General features: G+C 40.5%; 1 protein-coding gene across 1 annotated transcript; it reads right to left on the bottom strand.

Annotated features, from left to right (window-relative positions):
* Positions 1-9,730: 9,730 nt before the first annotated feature.
* C5H11orf91 (chromosome 5 C11orf91 homolog) lies at positions 9,731-11,144 on the bottom strand. The gene is made up of 2 exons (XM_051621629.1): positions 10,790-11,144; positions 9,731-10,193 (listed from the first exon to the last, which is right to left on the bottom strand). The coding sequence occupies exons 1-2, from the start codon at positions 11,142-11,144 to the stop codon at positions 10,123-10,125; spliced, it is 426 nt and encodes a 141-aa protein (XP_051477589.1). The 3' UTR covers positions 9,731-10,122.
* Between the last annotated feature and the right edge of the window lie 4,541 nt (positions 11,145-15,685).

Consider the following 15,685-nt stretch of genomic DNA (forward strand, 5'->3'; position numbering starts at 1 on the left):
GCAATATAGTTTTTCAATACTGATTTCAAAGAAGAAAGGATACCTGTTTAAAGTTATAACCTCATTAGAATATATTAATGCCATATTTACTGCTAAAAACTTAGTCATTCAAGTTTTTCTACTAAATGCCCCCTTTTTCTTTAAAATTATGCTAGATGTTTAGATGAAAAAATCTGTTTTCTGTGTACAAAGCTGTTGATGTCCTGACCACTATTTGTCTTCAGATTTGTAAATCATCAGTAGAAACATCTGCAAATGAAATGCACGTGAAATTACTTCTCAGTAGGTGTGTAATGCCCACTCATAGTAGATGTACTATGTGTGACATTTATTAACATCAGTAGAACAGTAACTTTAAGAGGGTATTCTTTGACAGTCGTTTCTGGGATAAAAACATATTAACTGGATTTGGGAGAAACTAACATTCAGTGTAGAAATATGAATAACATTTGTATCTAATAATATGGATAGAAATTGATAGAAGTGCATGTAAATCCTATATAGAGAAATGGGGAAGTTATTGTTTATAATGATATTTTCTTTTTCAGACTAACTGCAAAAACATGAGACGTAAGAAACGTAAGTTAATGTAAGATACTTTGAAGCAGGCAGAGAAAGAACATTGGGTGGAGTGGCAGAACTGGCAGTTTAAGGGATGATACAGACAAAGCTAACTACAGTTTTCATTATATATCCAGATGTCTGACTGTTAAAGAATTAATTACATTTTAATGTACTCCTTTTAGTTCTGCATTGCAAACATAAGATCCAAGTGCCAGCTTCTAAAAGTCTGAAGGAGCTGGAAAGCAGCAAATTTTCTGAGCTAGCAGAAGTCAGTTAATTTTGCTGACCTTGTTCATCCCATACAGCTCTGAGTACTGTATCCAAGGATGCTGTAAATCCATTAAGGTTTTGACCTTGCATTTCTTGTACATAAAACAAATCTCAACGGCTTCCCAAACGTCACTGACATGAAAGGGGATGGGAAGAGAACAAGTTTGAGAGAATATGAAGGATATTAACAGGTCAGGAGTACCTTAAAGTTCTGGAAGCCATGCATCTTCTGTTGTGTGTTAACTCATGTCTACTAGAAAATGGTTGTTTGGCAGCTGTCCTGAGCAAGGTGCATTCCTTCATTGTCAGTCAACAATATGTATAAATTAACTCAGTCTTACCATGAGAGAGTGTACCAATTCATGCTTCTACTCTTTTGTGTAAGCCATCTACTCTTTTGTGTAAGCCATGTGCATTCTCTGTGTAGCTCCACGTGAGCCAGTGGCATAATTAACATGAGTGGCTTCCACTTACTCAAAGTAATCTCTTGTAATATAACACTAAGTTGTATGGCATCTTTTATATATTTGATTACATCCCTGGTGGGGTGGGGAGAAGGAAAGACATGATCTCACAGCATGTTAGTATATTAATAACATTAACCTTTTTTTTTTTTTAAAAAAGGTGTTGTGAAAAAGGGGAAGTTTGGTCTGCTAAGATCAGGACTGCTCACTAGTCAGTGTGTGCAGGACAACAGCCCCCTTCTGCCCAGGACACTGCTGTGGCTGGTGGAGCAGATCTCTCACCACTTGCCACCCCTCAGTGGAAGGGTACAAGCACACAGCTTTTTCAACACAGACAAAACTTTGAAATTAAGTACATGGGGTAAATAACATCTACTTGTATTTCTGTGAGCAATTTTTTTTCAAAGCAGTGTGTTCAAATTGAAATGAATCAGCTCAAGCTTGTTTACTACAATGTTTTTTAGACAAGGCAGTGCAGGCTTTGTAACAGTGCTATATGGAATCAGTATGTCAGGTGGCAACTTACACTTTCTGTGCTAGACTTTCTTTTCATGTGTTAATTTTTTGGCCATAACTCCAGGACTGAGTAAGATTTTTTTTGCTTATAATAATATTTCAAAGCTATATTTTTTCCATTTTAAAGTGTAGGCATGAAAAATGAGGATAAGAGTACTCATTTAGAATGCTTTTTTTTTTTTTTTGAACTCTTGCCTTTCTCTTGTAAATAAATAATGCAAAGCTCAACTTGTGGAAATGAGTTTTATATAGGTCAGTAAATGAACTGGGTTCTGACCTACTCTTTAAATGAAAGCTTCAAGATGGACAAGTCATAAAAGTGTACCTGGTTAATACTACAGAATCTCTATGGAGAAGAACCACATTGCACATCCTCAATCAAAAATGTTTTGCTGTGCCCAGTGAGTGAAAAGCAATCAGAAAACTGAGCATCTGGGGATTCCAGTTATCCAGCAACATTTTTTTTTTTTTCTTGGGCTGTATGCAGTACATGGCAGATGAGACAGGGATTCTGTGGGGCTCTGAGGTGGACAGACTACCCTGAGTAACACATTTGCCCTCTGGGCAGCCCTCAGCAGAAAAAGATGTAAAACCTACAGCAACCAAAGTGGTTCTGCAGAAAGGTGGTTTAGGTCCTGATTTTTAAAATTGTTGAGATGCCCCAAAATCATGTAATATTTCATGTTTTTATAATCAGCTTGATGCCATATTCCTATATATATATACACATATATGTCCACAAATACTTTTTTTTAACTAATTCTTCAATCCATCTATTTGTGCCCATTCATTTCAGGTTCCTTAAGGTGTACAGAGGCAGTAATGAAGAGTTAGTTCCCGGAGTTCTTCTATTATGAAGCTCATGAAGGATGAGAAATGGGCTTTAAACAGTTAGGTGGTAAAATGTTTAGCAGGTGTCTCAAAAATAATTGCAAATACCACAAAGAGATGTTCCAGGAATGAGATGTTTTTGCCTTTGTTAAAAGTAGTTATTGTTTTAAGAAGTGCCTGACTTTTCATGAATTTCAGTGCTCTATTCATTTCCAAGGAGCAGCTTGAAACTGTGTTACATTCTGTAAATAACTTTGTAATTTTATAAACACACATTTACATAACAGGCAATAATGGGTCCAAAGGACTATAAATTATACAGAAAGTTGATTCCACTGAATGCAATATTTAGAGAGGAGGTAAATTTTTCTTCTGAAGTGCACCCCTCTTCAGTGCAGCTCAGTGCTTGGTAAACCAGTGTGTAAACACCTTAATGTACACTGGCATCAGTTAAAATCTCATGTATCTGGTGATGAGCATTGAGTTCTGCAGCCTCCAGTGGGACCTTGTCAGGAATGCCTGTGTAGACGGGTTTTTTTTGTTGTTGTTGTTAAAAAAACCTGAAAACAGGAACTTGTAGATCCTTAACTCTGGCTTTTTACAAGCAATCAGTTACTTTTAGGTCCTGCATCACCAGCAGACTTGACCAAAAGATACCTTGAGATGTGATGCAGCAGAATACAGCAGCCTATGCTAGGAACTCAGCAGGATCTAAGAAGCAAGTGACTGTAGTAGAATAGGTGGTAAATCTATTTCAGTAGTGGATGGACAATAAGCAATTATGAGTTGATTACTATGGCAGGTCAGAGAATCTCCAAGTTAACCACTTGGAATCAATTTTATGTATTTGGTTAGCTTTTGATTTCTTCATTTATTAAAAGAGTACAAAGATAGCAGCATTAACAGTGTATTCTATTTCAGAGTTATAAACATGGAAGATCTGAATGTAAGTAAATTGGAGGTTTATTCTTTGTCCTTGCCTTGATCTACTAGTTTTAATGCTGCATGTAGGGAAAAGCCCCACCGTTTTACCCTCCACCCAATTCATAATAATATTTCTTTCTATGACAGGGAGCCTGGGAAGGCTTTTTTCATTTCATGTTGGGGTCTTCAAGCTGTATAGAAAAAATGAAAGTGAAGCCAAGTATTTGGAAAATAAGATAGAACCCATCCTACCGAGGACTGAATTTTGGTTTGGGATCTATCAACCCAGCAGAAAAGCTCAGAGCCAACAAAGGGTCTGTTCTGGACAATTTTTTGGGTTTTGTTAGAAAGGACCTGTACAGTGCAAATATTCTGATGTTCTTTGACTTTTTATTTTCATTTCATGTCTTTCTTGCCATTGCTGTGCAATTTGAATTTGACTTTCACATTGCTATACACAAAGAGGTGGGTTTTTTAGCTTGCTGATATAATGCTGGTGTGAAAGAAGTAGTAACAAACATATATGATATAATTTTTAATTAGCTAAGGTGCTGTGTGCCTTTGGCCCATGTTCTGCTTTGTGATGCTTACAGATGTTGTGTTGGTATTGAGGTGACATGAATGTGGACAGCATCTTTCATTGAAGTTATTGGCAAAACACCTGCTAACTTCAAGGAGGGCAGGACTAACACAAAGGTAGGAAGGATGCTATCTAGTTATGGGTAGCTGGAAATCAGGAGATAAGAGGTCGATTGTCCTGTCTTCATAATTTTGGATTGGTCCTGAGCAAGGTGCTTAATCTGACTATGCCTCAGTGTCCCCATCTGTAAAGCAGGGTGGAGGGATTGCCTCTCCTCACACCCCTGGTGAGAGGTTGAACCTCACTGATAATGTTAGGAAACCTGAAACCCTGGAATGAAAGTGGATACTTTAGTACAAAGATCTGTGTATTATTTAATGGAGCTTGATAATTGTTCAAGACTATAAATTTCCTGTTCCTCTGGTAGCATTTAAATATACAGGAATTTACAAGGAAAAAAAAACCACCTCCTGATACTACTTCTGTATGTTCTAGGAAGCTTTTCCAATAGCAGCTTCTACACTTTTTTACAGAGATGTTAAATCAATAAATTGCCTCACTTCCCATGCAACAGATCTCACTTTCTGATGAACTTTTCTTATGTCTTTGAAATAAGGAAAGGACTAGCTCTGCCTGGTTACAAATATCCATGTTATCTTTGTTGTTCACAGCTTGATTCAACTAAACTGTAATGGCTGTGTCTGTGAAAATTGCTCAAAAATGGTGGTTTTCAGCTGTAAATGGGAAAATTATTTTTCTGAAGCCAGTGAGAGCTGCAAAATTGTGTGATTTGTAAAGTGAAGTGTAGGAATCAAACTGAAAGAGGAAGAAAATAATTAAAAATTTATACTATGCAATCATAAGGGAAACTTCCAGGAACTGGTTCCTTTGGCAATTAAAAATGTAAAACCATACCAATGGTAGAATTTTATATATTGAAAAGGAGGCATTTAAAGTGTTCTGGGTCATTACCAAATGGCTGTGTTTTTACTCTGAATAGTAGGGTAATTCTAGAAATTAAGCTTATTAGTCCATCAAATAGTTTCTTTCATTTTAGTGGCTATAGCTTAGTTGAAGTTGTACCTGTTTTTTCTTGGCAATTTTGCACATTAAATAAAATATGTCTTAAAATCTATGGTGCTATTTATTGGCTGTTCCGGCTGTGTCCTTTTCTGTAGATCAGCTGCTTTAAAGCATAAGCCCGTCTTTTCCTTGGAGCTGCCAGGCTTCTGGGCTGTGTAGGGGTCCTGCTGCTCATGCTTTTGAGGCAGAACCTGGCAAAGGATAGGAAAGGAGTTTTAAGAACTCCTCAAGGAAAAACAATGCATTTTGGTGGTGGCTCTCCCTCTGAAGAAAGGTATTTGCCAGCCTTTCACAGGTGAGCAGGACAGTAACCAGCAAGTCCATGGCTTTGGAGGACATCTTGTGATCCAGTGTTTCATTTGTAACTTTTTGTTCTTGCCTTTGTGTCCTCTGTGACTTCCACTATTATTCAGCCAGCTGCTGTGGTTTTTTATTGGTATTTACTCAGGCCTAAGATTCCTGCTGTCAGTCTCAAGCGTAATGAAAAGAAAAAGGAAAATGCAGGTACGTGGTTTTGACAGTACTGCTTTGTGTGATTTGTGAGACAAGAAATTTGGAATTAAAAGCTCATTTTATTACAAGAAACAAATCTAACCCTTCCTCCCTCTGTAGTTTCAGAGAAAAAAAGAGACAGGAAAGGATCTTCCCAAAATAGAGGCTAAATGAAGTTCCTAGGGTACATATCACTACTAAGGTTCTGGACAGATGGTATACCTAAGATACAGTTATATAGATGTAAATTGTAACTGTGAGTACTTACGTTGCCTCAAGGGGTTGTTCTGGCTTTTCTCAAGATACACTAAAATCTCAGCCTGTTTTGCAAATGCATCTTTTCAGGATGTAACATCAAACGTCTGACTACTGTTATTAATAGAAATGCACCACTTAATGACTGCTTCCTGATTAGCACCTCTTATGGCACCTCTTTGATTCAGTATCTAGATGTCAGTGATCTTAAACACTACCACCCAAACAAACAAAAGAGGACAAATTTCCTAGAGTTAAGTGCTGCTCTTGATTTCACGACTTTATGTTGAGGTATTACTAGCTCTGAATTTTCAGGAAGGGTGAACCTGTCGTGCAGCATTCACTGCTGAAAACAGAAAAAATAATTTTTCTGATAGCTTAGTGCTTTTGGATTTCCTCTGTAATCTGTCCCTGAGCTAATTAAGGCAGCTTTACTTGATGGTTAATTTACATTCCAATGATCCTTTGTAATAAGGATGAGTGTCTATTTGGAGAATTTTAACGTAGCAAACTCTGGAATAAAAGCAGTCTGAAATTTGATGGACCCAACTGTTTGGAATAAAATACTTTAAAGCTTAAATGCATTCTTGTTTTCAAATGGCTTTGTAACTAATTTTTCCCATCATAAAGCAGCCAAGACTGCTTCAGGTTTCAGAAGTGAAAGACCTGAGGGCACTCCTTGGGGAGCACATGGATATCCTGGTAGGTGTAGACGTGGCTCCTTCAGTGAGACAGATGCCACTGCTCAGCCCTCAGGTTGGCTCAGAAGAGATGACAGTCTGCTTTTGAAGAAACCTCCTTTGTTAAGAATTGGAAATGGGAACAACCTACTGATATTTTGAGATCTCTGCCTATGAATCAAAATTGTAGCCCAGTCTCTTTTTTTTTAATTATAGATTTGTTGAGTCACAAGAGAGCTTCATATGAAAGCAGTCTCAGCTGTGCCAGCAGCTAAATAAATGTCAGGCTTAGCCTTCCCTAAACAGTCTAAAGAATGGAAACAAAAGATAAATATATGATGTATGCTTTGGGAAAAGGAAAAATAATAACGCATTAAGAACGCTCATTATATTTGTTTAATATATGTTTAAATTTTATGAAGGAAATAACCAGTTTTGTGTTGCACTAATTTGAAAGGAAAAAAACCCATAAGCCTTACAGACATGAGAACAAATTACTGGATGTAACAAGGTCAGGTGGAAAGAGAAGAAAAATAAAAGCAAATAAAATGTTCATGAGCAAATGAGAACCAACATATGTGCCAATACGTTTAACTGGTTTGTTGTCCAGGCTATTAATACCAGCGTATTAGTCTCCTGCCAAATTTATGCACATGAATATGTTATCATTTCCATCTGAATGTACAAACAGTGATTCTTTCTAGGCAGAAATAATTCATTGTTATGTCCCATGTTTGCCCTACAGTCTTTAAGCTACTTTTGTAGGTGCTCCTTCACACACGGAAGGCCAAATTGTCTTCTCCGTGAAGACAGACATGATCTTTTAATGATCTTCCTGGAACACTGACAGGCTTCAGTGAAAGGACTTTCCTGATAAAGTGCTGTCGCTGTCACTGTCCAAGAGAAATAATTCTGGCTTGTTCTGGTACATAGAATCAATTTTTTTTTTTTTTTTTCAGTAGTTGTGTGTCCCCAGGCAACTTTAGCTGAGAAAAACATATTAACTGATGTTATTCCTTGTATTATTGCCTGGTCATTAAACATGAAGTGTTATTTTAGCATAAAGGCCATATGACAGAAACTGAACAACAGATGGAAAAAGATTTAAACTGTGCTGGGAAAAGTAGCCCTGTTTAAGCCAAGAAAACCTGAGTGAATAATGTTAATAGTTAAAAAGCAGTGATCATATACATGGAAGTCCTTGTAGGCTCTTATTGTTAACTATGGGGAACTTTGAATGGTTTAGGAGTGAAATTATTCTGGAGATTTGGGAAAATGGAGATAGTTCCTCTGCTACCTAATTTGATTAAAACAACTCTTCTGTGCAAAGCCTTTGAAGCCTTCTGTATGTTGGCCATTTTTGTCCTGTCCAAGTTTGTCTTGTGGTATTTATTTTAAGCACTAATACAGTTCCCATTTTCACGGTAATTAACCATTACAGCATCTGTTTATAGGTTTAGCCTCAAAACACTTTGTGGGATACATTCTGTAGAGGGAGTCTTAAAATACCAAAGCCCAAGGTATTTCCAAGGTATTTCAGTAAAAGTCTGGTTCTTTAGGCACCTAGATCTACTTGTTGTATATTATTGCCTCAGCCTCCAAGACGTGTTAGAAAGTGAAATAAATCGTCAGTGGTTCTGTGAGAATTTCCCACCAGGTGTAAAAATGTTTCTTTTAAGAAGCTCCCTTTGGAAGTTGCTTGTGATGTGCTGTCTGGGGTAAAACAGCTTAAAATACGCCAGCTCCTGAAAACAGAACTGTGCAGCCAGAAGCACGATGGCGTGGATTAGGTGCCGAAGAGCCAAGCAGCAGTTAAATGGTGGCAAGGTGGGCCTGAAGAGTGTATTTAAGACAACTGAAGGGGAAGATGTTTATATTGGTGTGAATAATGCGTGTGTGGGGCAAAGGGGGAAGCTTGGTGTAGCTACACAGCCCTCTGTGAGGGCTCCATCCCCCGCTGCCTGCCCCGCAGCCCCGCGGAAGCTCAGGCCCTGGCTCCCGCCCTGGCCTGGGCTGAGCTGCAGGTGTGTCTGCGAGGGGGGCTTCTAGGTTTCAGGGCTGCCTTGGTGAGACACCCCACGGGCCGGTGTCACAGGCTGTCACCAGCCCTGTCCCTGGGCTTCCTGCATGGCCCTGGGGCCTGCCCGAGGCACGTCGGAGCACTGGTCACAGCCTGGCCTTGCCGTGCTCTCCCCGGCCCTGCTCAGGCTTTGGTTCATTAAAAAACGAATTTATTAGCGGATGAAACCATGAATTGACAGAGACGCCCGGCTGACAACAGCAACTGCGGATGGTAAGATTCTGTTTAAGATCCCCTAGCTGCTCCGATAAAATGCGATTATTACAGTTTGCTGATTGACAAATGTGAGCTGTAGATTCTTTTTTTAATATAAACTTTGTGTAAGGCAGATCAAAATCTGGCTGGAAAGATTAAGATAGTAAAAGAGTGAATGCTGTAATCAGCTGTGACAGGAAATGAAATTCTGGTATCATAGTGTTAAAATGCTACACAGTCGAACAGCCTGAATGTTTTTTAAACAAATTAAAATATCACTCTCTTTAAAAAAGAAGCCGCTTGCCAAAATATTGTAACTTCAAGGCGGGTATATTATTTCGTGCTGCCACCTACTGCTCTTGAATTAGAACAGGAAAAAGAAATGGGTATGTTTTTATCAGTCTGATGAACCAATTTACTGCTTTGTTAAGTTATTCTCGATGCCCTTTATGGCATTACTTTTTTAATGGCAGATCTTCACGCTGTAATGGCTGCCTCTGTCCATTTTTTCTCATGGAAGGACATGCCTTCCAAACGTAAGGATGCTATCACTCCCTCATCTAGCACAGGCTTTAGCCTAAGCACTGTTAGTCCTAAAACTGTACTAAAGCATTCATTAAATATGAATGTTACATGACTGTTCTGTCAAAACTAACTCAAGCCATAGCTTCTGTAATTTTGTGGTACACTAAAGTCAGCAAAGGAATACACTGTGATTGTTCGTAGCAAAGATCTTTATGCTACCATTAGTTTTCTAAAGCTTGCTTAGAGGCATAGGACTTTTGACTATATCTGTTCACTTATACTTGCTTAACATACTTAGAATTAAAACAAAGAACTCCCTGTATTTTTTTATTGGAATCACTGTGTTTCCCTGCTACATGTAGCTTGAACATCATCAATGGACTGCTAGGAATCCTGACATCAACAGTGTTAATTTTTTGGTGTTTTTGAAGAGAATATAATCCATGCTGGTTTTCTGTAGTAACTGGAGAAAAAAATGTTAAAATACCTAGTAGTACCATAAAAAGAATATGCAAAAAATACAATAAGAAAATATACTGCATTGTATAATTGTTTGGACTAGCATATAATAAGTAGAAAAATAATACTGGAGATCCACTAAAATACTCTGTAGTGATATAGTGACAGAGCATCCAGCTGAAATAATCCTCATCATGTTGGTGGCTATTTCTTCAGCTTCTGCCTTGCTTTCATGCTTTGTATCTTTTGTTCTTTCAGTGCCTTCAGAAGTTTATCTAAACAGGAACAAAATGTAATTTGTTACTAATTTTGTCATTAATACTTGAAGGACTTTAAAGAAAATCAAATAATGTATGAGCAAGCTAGTCACATGCCTTAGAATTTGTCTAGCAAATATTTGAAAACCAGAGGTTTGCACAGGTATTGAAAACAGGAGCTATTAAAACGGATTAAAAGCTGTGTATTGCTCTGAGGAAGGAAAAAACCCTATTGATTTCCTTTTTCGGAAAAGAAAGTGTATGGAAGCTTAGAACTGAGATATTCCTTTCAATGTGTGTATCTGATGGACTTTTTTTTCCTGTGTTCTTGCCACTTTGCACTCCTCAAAAGTGCCCCGCCTGCCAGCCTGCGGCCCTGAAGGAAACGATGAGCACCGCATCCTTCCAGGAGCTGGCCTCCCTGCCGGGACTCCAGGTAACCGCTACCTGCTGAACTATCCCCTCCATTTCCTTCCTGGCCAGCAGGTTTCCAACTCAAGATGCCAAACGCCTGGGCCGGCTCCTGACGCCGGGGCAGGCAGCGCCGAGCCCGGCGTGCCGGGAGCCGCCCCCCGCCCCGGGCCCGCCCCCCGGCGCCGGCGGGGCAGACGCACACTGCTGGGCGTCGAAGCCGTCGCCGATGAGCGCCATCAGCTCCAGCTCCTTCAGGCGGATGCCCAGCTCGCAGATCTCGCCCTCCAGCTGCGGCTGCTCCCCGGGCCGCCGCCCCGCGCCCCCGCTCTCCTCCGCCGCCGCCGGGCAGAAGAAGTGCAGCGGCTCGTAGGCGATGGGCGCCAGCCCCGCAGCCCAGCGCGGCACCACGGCGGCAGCCGGCGGCGGCGGCCGCGGCCAGCAGAAGGCGGAGAAGGGCGTCCACACGACGCGGCCCTCGGCCGAGGGCGGGACGGGCTCGGCGCGGTCGTGGAAGTGGGGGAAGTAGGGGGGCCGCGGCGGGCGCTGCTCGGCCATGGCGCCGGCTGCCGGCCCCGCCAACGGCGGTTGCCCGGGAGACGGGCCGGCCTCGCGTCGGCGCTCGGGCCCCGCCATGCCGGGCGGGGCGGCCCGGGCGGGACCGCGGCGCGTCCTTTCGCCCCGGCCCCCGCGGTGCCCCGGGCTGAGCCCCGGGCTGAGCCCCGGCCTGCAGCGGGGCCGCGCCGCCCGGCGGGAGGGGCGGCCCGTGTCCTGGGGAGCGGTGCGAGCAGAGATGGCAGCAGCCCCTCCGTGTTTGCGGGGGATGGATGGGCGCTGCCTGCAGAGTCAAAGCCCGTAGATGCCGTGTGCGAACGTTATTCACATGCCAGTGTTGTCCCAAAACGGGACCCGTTTACCCGCTGGGCAGTAGTTCAGTCGGGATACTTGCTTTATCCCAGTTGTGCGCCGAAGGCGGTGCTGGGTGGTGGATGCACAAAGCACAGCGGCCTCGTAACGCCGGGTTTCTTTTATGCACCAAAAGATGATACGTTACCTCATCGCTACACCGGTATCACTCGTCTACGTGGTTGGGTTACTAGTTCTTCGCTCCCACTTTTCGCTAGCATGCCCAGGGTAGGGCCTTTTGTGAGTCGGGGGTTCTTCCAGCCTAAGGAAGGGTATTTTAGTATGTTAATGAGGGAGGTTCACAGTAAGTTTAGTTAGTCATCGTTTTCAAATGTCTGGTTTTTAGCTCAAGGCTAAAGGCTAAAGTTAGCATCCATGCAGCTCTGCACACCAAGGTAACTCTTTTAACACCCCCTGTCACTGGTCTTGCTGACTTGTCCTTTTCGACCTCACCTGCACCAGTAAAATAGTACAGGTTGTGCATTTTGTAAATTCTGATAATAAGCTCTACCCCCCCTCCCCTCCCGTTTTTTATGGATTAGACAAGAACCACAAGTATAGTTGATTCTATGTGACAATGTGAGAAGACAGGCTAAGTACAGGATGGACACAGGAACTGCAAGCATCTTCCCTCCTCCATCGTAATTTGGGAGTGTACAGTGAAAGTCAATAATCTTTTCTTTGTGGGTCGATTTTGAAAGCAAAACGGTGCTCCTGCAGAATTTGCAAGGAGCTCTACTTTTGAAACAAGAAGTTCAATGCATGACTTTCCTGAAGTAAGTTTATCTTAATCCGAGAACAAAAAAACAAACAAAACCAAACAAAATGGACACATTGTTATTTTTTACAAAACAACAAAAAAACCCAAACAAAATGGACACATTGTTATTTTTTCGAACCTGATTAAATCTGTCTTTGTTTATGCTCTAGTTGAGCATTTATTAATCCAATTCACTTAGTCATTAGGGCACTGTTGGCATACTTTTGAATCAGTAATACTCTGAGTAATTGGGATTGGACTTTGTTTCTCAGAGCCTTCTCTGTCACCACAGTAGAGTAACTAGTGTCTTGCTGTTCCATTGTCAAGCACACCTGTGCTTCCCTACCTCTTAAATGTTAAAAAAAAATAGGTAAAATATTAGTATTCTGTAGGGAAACCCAAAATGTAAGTATATCAAAGTGGAAGGGAGGGGATACTGGAAAAACAAGTGAGGTTCTCATGACTTTAAAGCCCACACTTTAATTGGTATAGTGTATTTCTTATCTAGGGAGGGATGGGGAAAAGCATTTGCTTTCTAAATATTTGAGAATAGAAAAAGATTAGGGCTTTAGTAAAAGTGTTTGCTTTGTGAACTAGATCTTAGGACTGAAATAGTGAAGTGGTGTTAGCAGCCCTAGCTGTTATTTTTTCATCCATAGTGGCATCCTTCCTAGTGTCCTAGAGATAATCTAAAAAATGGTTTGGTATATAGGTGATGCACAAGGCTTTCTGCCATGCTACTCTTACCATTTTAAGGCTGTTTGTATGAAAAGCAAGGATAGCCTATTCATAAATGTTTTGATCAGGTTATTAATGCCATTTCTCAGCATTAAAGCCAGCATATTTACTTAATTTCAAAGAGATAAAATGTAGTTATTCATTACTATGTGTGTGTTGTGAAGCTTTAGTAATTTATTACAACTAGGAGAGACAGGATATCAAGGTCAGTCATGGCCCTGATCACTGAAGCAATTCTAAGTTTCTGAAGATAAATCCTAGAGACAAGAGAAAGACAACTCTTTTGGAACACAGGGAATACACATTTTCAGCAGAAAGGGGCAAAAATGGAAGAAGATGTGCCAGGAAGTAAGGGGAAGGTACCTGCATTCAGCAAAAAGGAAAAGTTTTGGAGGAGAGAGCATGCAAATGTTTAAATTTCGCAGGTACTGATAACACTTTTCTAGCTTTCTTCTTTCAGCATTTGGCATCAGTCAAATGTACAATTTATGAACCTCTCTATTTTCCTAAAATGTGTGCACTGGTGAATCACAGTGACACAGGCTTTTATATGCTAGATGCTAAAATCATGAACCTGAAGTTTAGGTTCTTTTAATCCTTACGGCAAATAAAGTGCAATACTAAAGCTGAAGTAGTGGGTCATGCTGTCTTTAGGTGCCATCTGGTGGAGGTTTTACGGCATGTTGGAAGTACTGTTTTTTTTTTTCTGATTGCATTAGTCATGCAGGTAAGTATGTGCTGGACACAGAAAACGCTGCAGGAGTCAGGAGTTAGAGATACAGAGATTAGATCAAGACGATGAAGAGCAATGCAAAGGCTGCAGCAGGGAGAATTAGTCAGATTGTAATGCACATCTTTACAGTGTGGGTTTCAGAGATTTCCAGTTCTCATAACTCCTAAAATTTTATCCTTCATTTAATGTATAATTACTGATAGCCTCTTTACTGTGAAGCAAATAATGTTCTTGGTAATGATATTTTGAGCATTATGATATCCCAGAGGTACAGTCTCAAATTTTGAGGGGAATGCTGGCAAGGTATTTTGGGATTTATTTTTGTAATTGTGCAGGCATCTTAATGTGATGCTTTTAATATAAGGCCGAAGATCTTATTGAATAGCAAAAGGGTTTATGCAAATTTTGTAATAGAATGGTCACTGTATACATTGTTAGATGTTTTCAGGACTTAAGAATCCATTATGCCAGTTAGAGTAGGACTTGTCCTGTAGGAGAAAGTCTTGTTGCTTTGCTTCACCAAGGAGTTTAGAAGTATATTATTTTCTACTTAGGTCTCAGGAATTAGGTCCTTTTCACATGTCCACACAGGTCCTGCCTAAAGCACGAGGCAGTGCTCAATAAAGCAGGATGGCATTTTTGGATGCTGCCTCCTGCGAACAGAAGAGATGACAGGGGAGAGGTAGGTGAGGGAGAGGAAGGACTTCTGTCACCTGCCAGGAAGGCTAGTTGTGCAAGGTGGAGAAGGGATGTCATGCTGTGAGATGTGAGAAAAGCTCTGCTTTTATGAGAACTGTGTTGATTTGCTATACTGGTACAGTGTTACACACTGATCAGACATGTGTCTTCATCTTTGGCATTCCAAATTGGTTTCTGAAGTTGGGGTACTTTAGTCCAGGCTTATGCAGCCTGTATAGAATACATCCTATAGATAGAAATTCTGTGTAGCTAAACTGACTGTAAATGGTATAGGAAAAAACCCCCACAACCATATGTACCTTTAGGCCAGCAATTGCAGTATGGGGTAGTAACTATACAAGTTTGATCCAATAGAGGGAGTAATATACATACAGTTGGGAGTGTGCTATAATTTGATAAATTTACCACATTCATCTCTGTGTATTTAACTGTTGATATTTGAAGTGCTTCTGAAAATGCTGATTTTGGAGGAGCAATTCTTTTACTTATCTAACCAACAAAGACAGTAGTGATATATTCCAGCCACCACTCCTCTACAGTACTTAAGAACTTTTTGGAAGGCTTTTCTGTTGCCAGAAATTAAGGTAGTCAATTAAAACTTTGTAATCTGAGGGCAGCTAAAATATTCTCATGTTAGTGACAGCAGACAGTGCAGCCTGTGGTGTCAGTGACAATATTGGTGGGGATGCTAAACTATTCTGTTAACTGCTTGAGTCATCTCATCTAAGCTGTATAGACTTTTTATTCTGCATTTTGTATGCACACTTCTTCATACTTACTTTAAGTGATACCTGGGAGAATGTCTTGCATTGGCTTGATATTCACAGTTTGAAAAATCTCAGCTGCTGGCAAAATACGCAGTTTAAATACTGATTCTCAGAAATGTCGAGTGTGTATGTGTGTGAATTCATGTTCTTAACACAGACTGCTCTAAGAATCTGTATCAGTCACAGAAGCTACATCTTCCACTTTTACTATGGGTTTTGTATGGCATTAAAAAAAAATAAAATAAAACCAATTGATCACTGAGATACCCTTAAAAGTTTAAGTCCAAAAGTTTAATTTAACATGTAATGTTTTATTTAAAATACGTACTAATAAGTCACAATTTTTCCCACACAGTTGAGAGTTGTGTTGGTCTTCCAGGATGGATATTCTGCTATCTTCTTTTTTTTTAGTTTATTTTGTTGTCATTCCCCTGTGGGGAACCCATGCTGGAGCAGTATGTTCCTGAAGGACTGCACCCTGTTGAAAGGACCCATC

The sequence above is a fragment of the Apus apus genome, chromosome 5 (assembly GCF_020740795.1).
Source record: "Apus apus isolate bApuApu2 chromosome 5, bApuApu2.pri.cur, whole genome shotgun sequence".
Classification (NCBI taxonomy): domain Eukaryota; kingdom Metazoa; phylum Chordata; class Aves; order Apodiformes; family Apodidae; genus Apus; species Apus apus.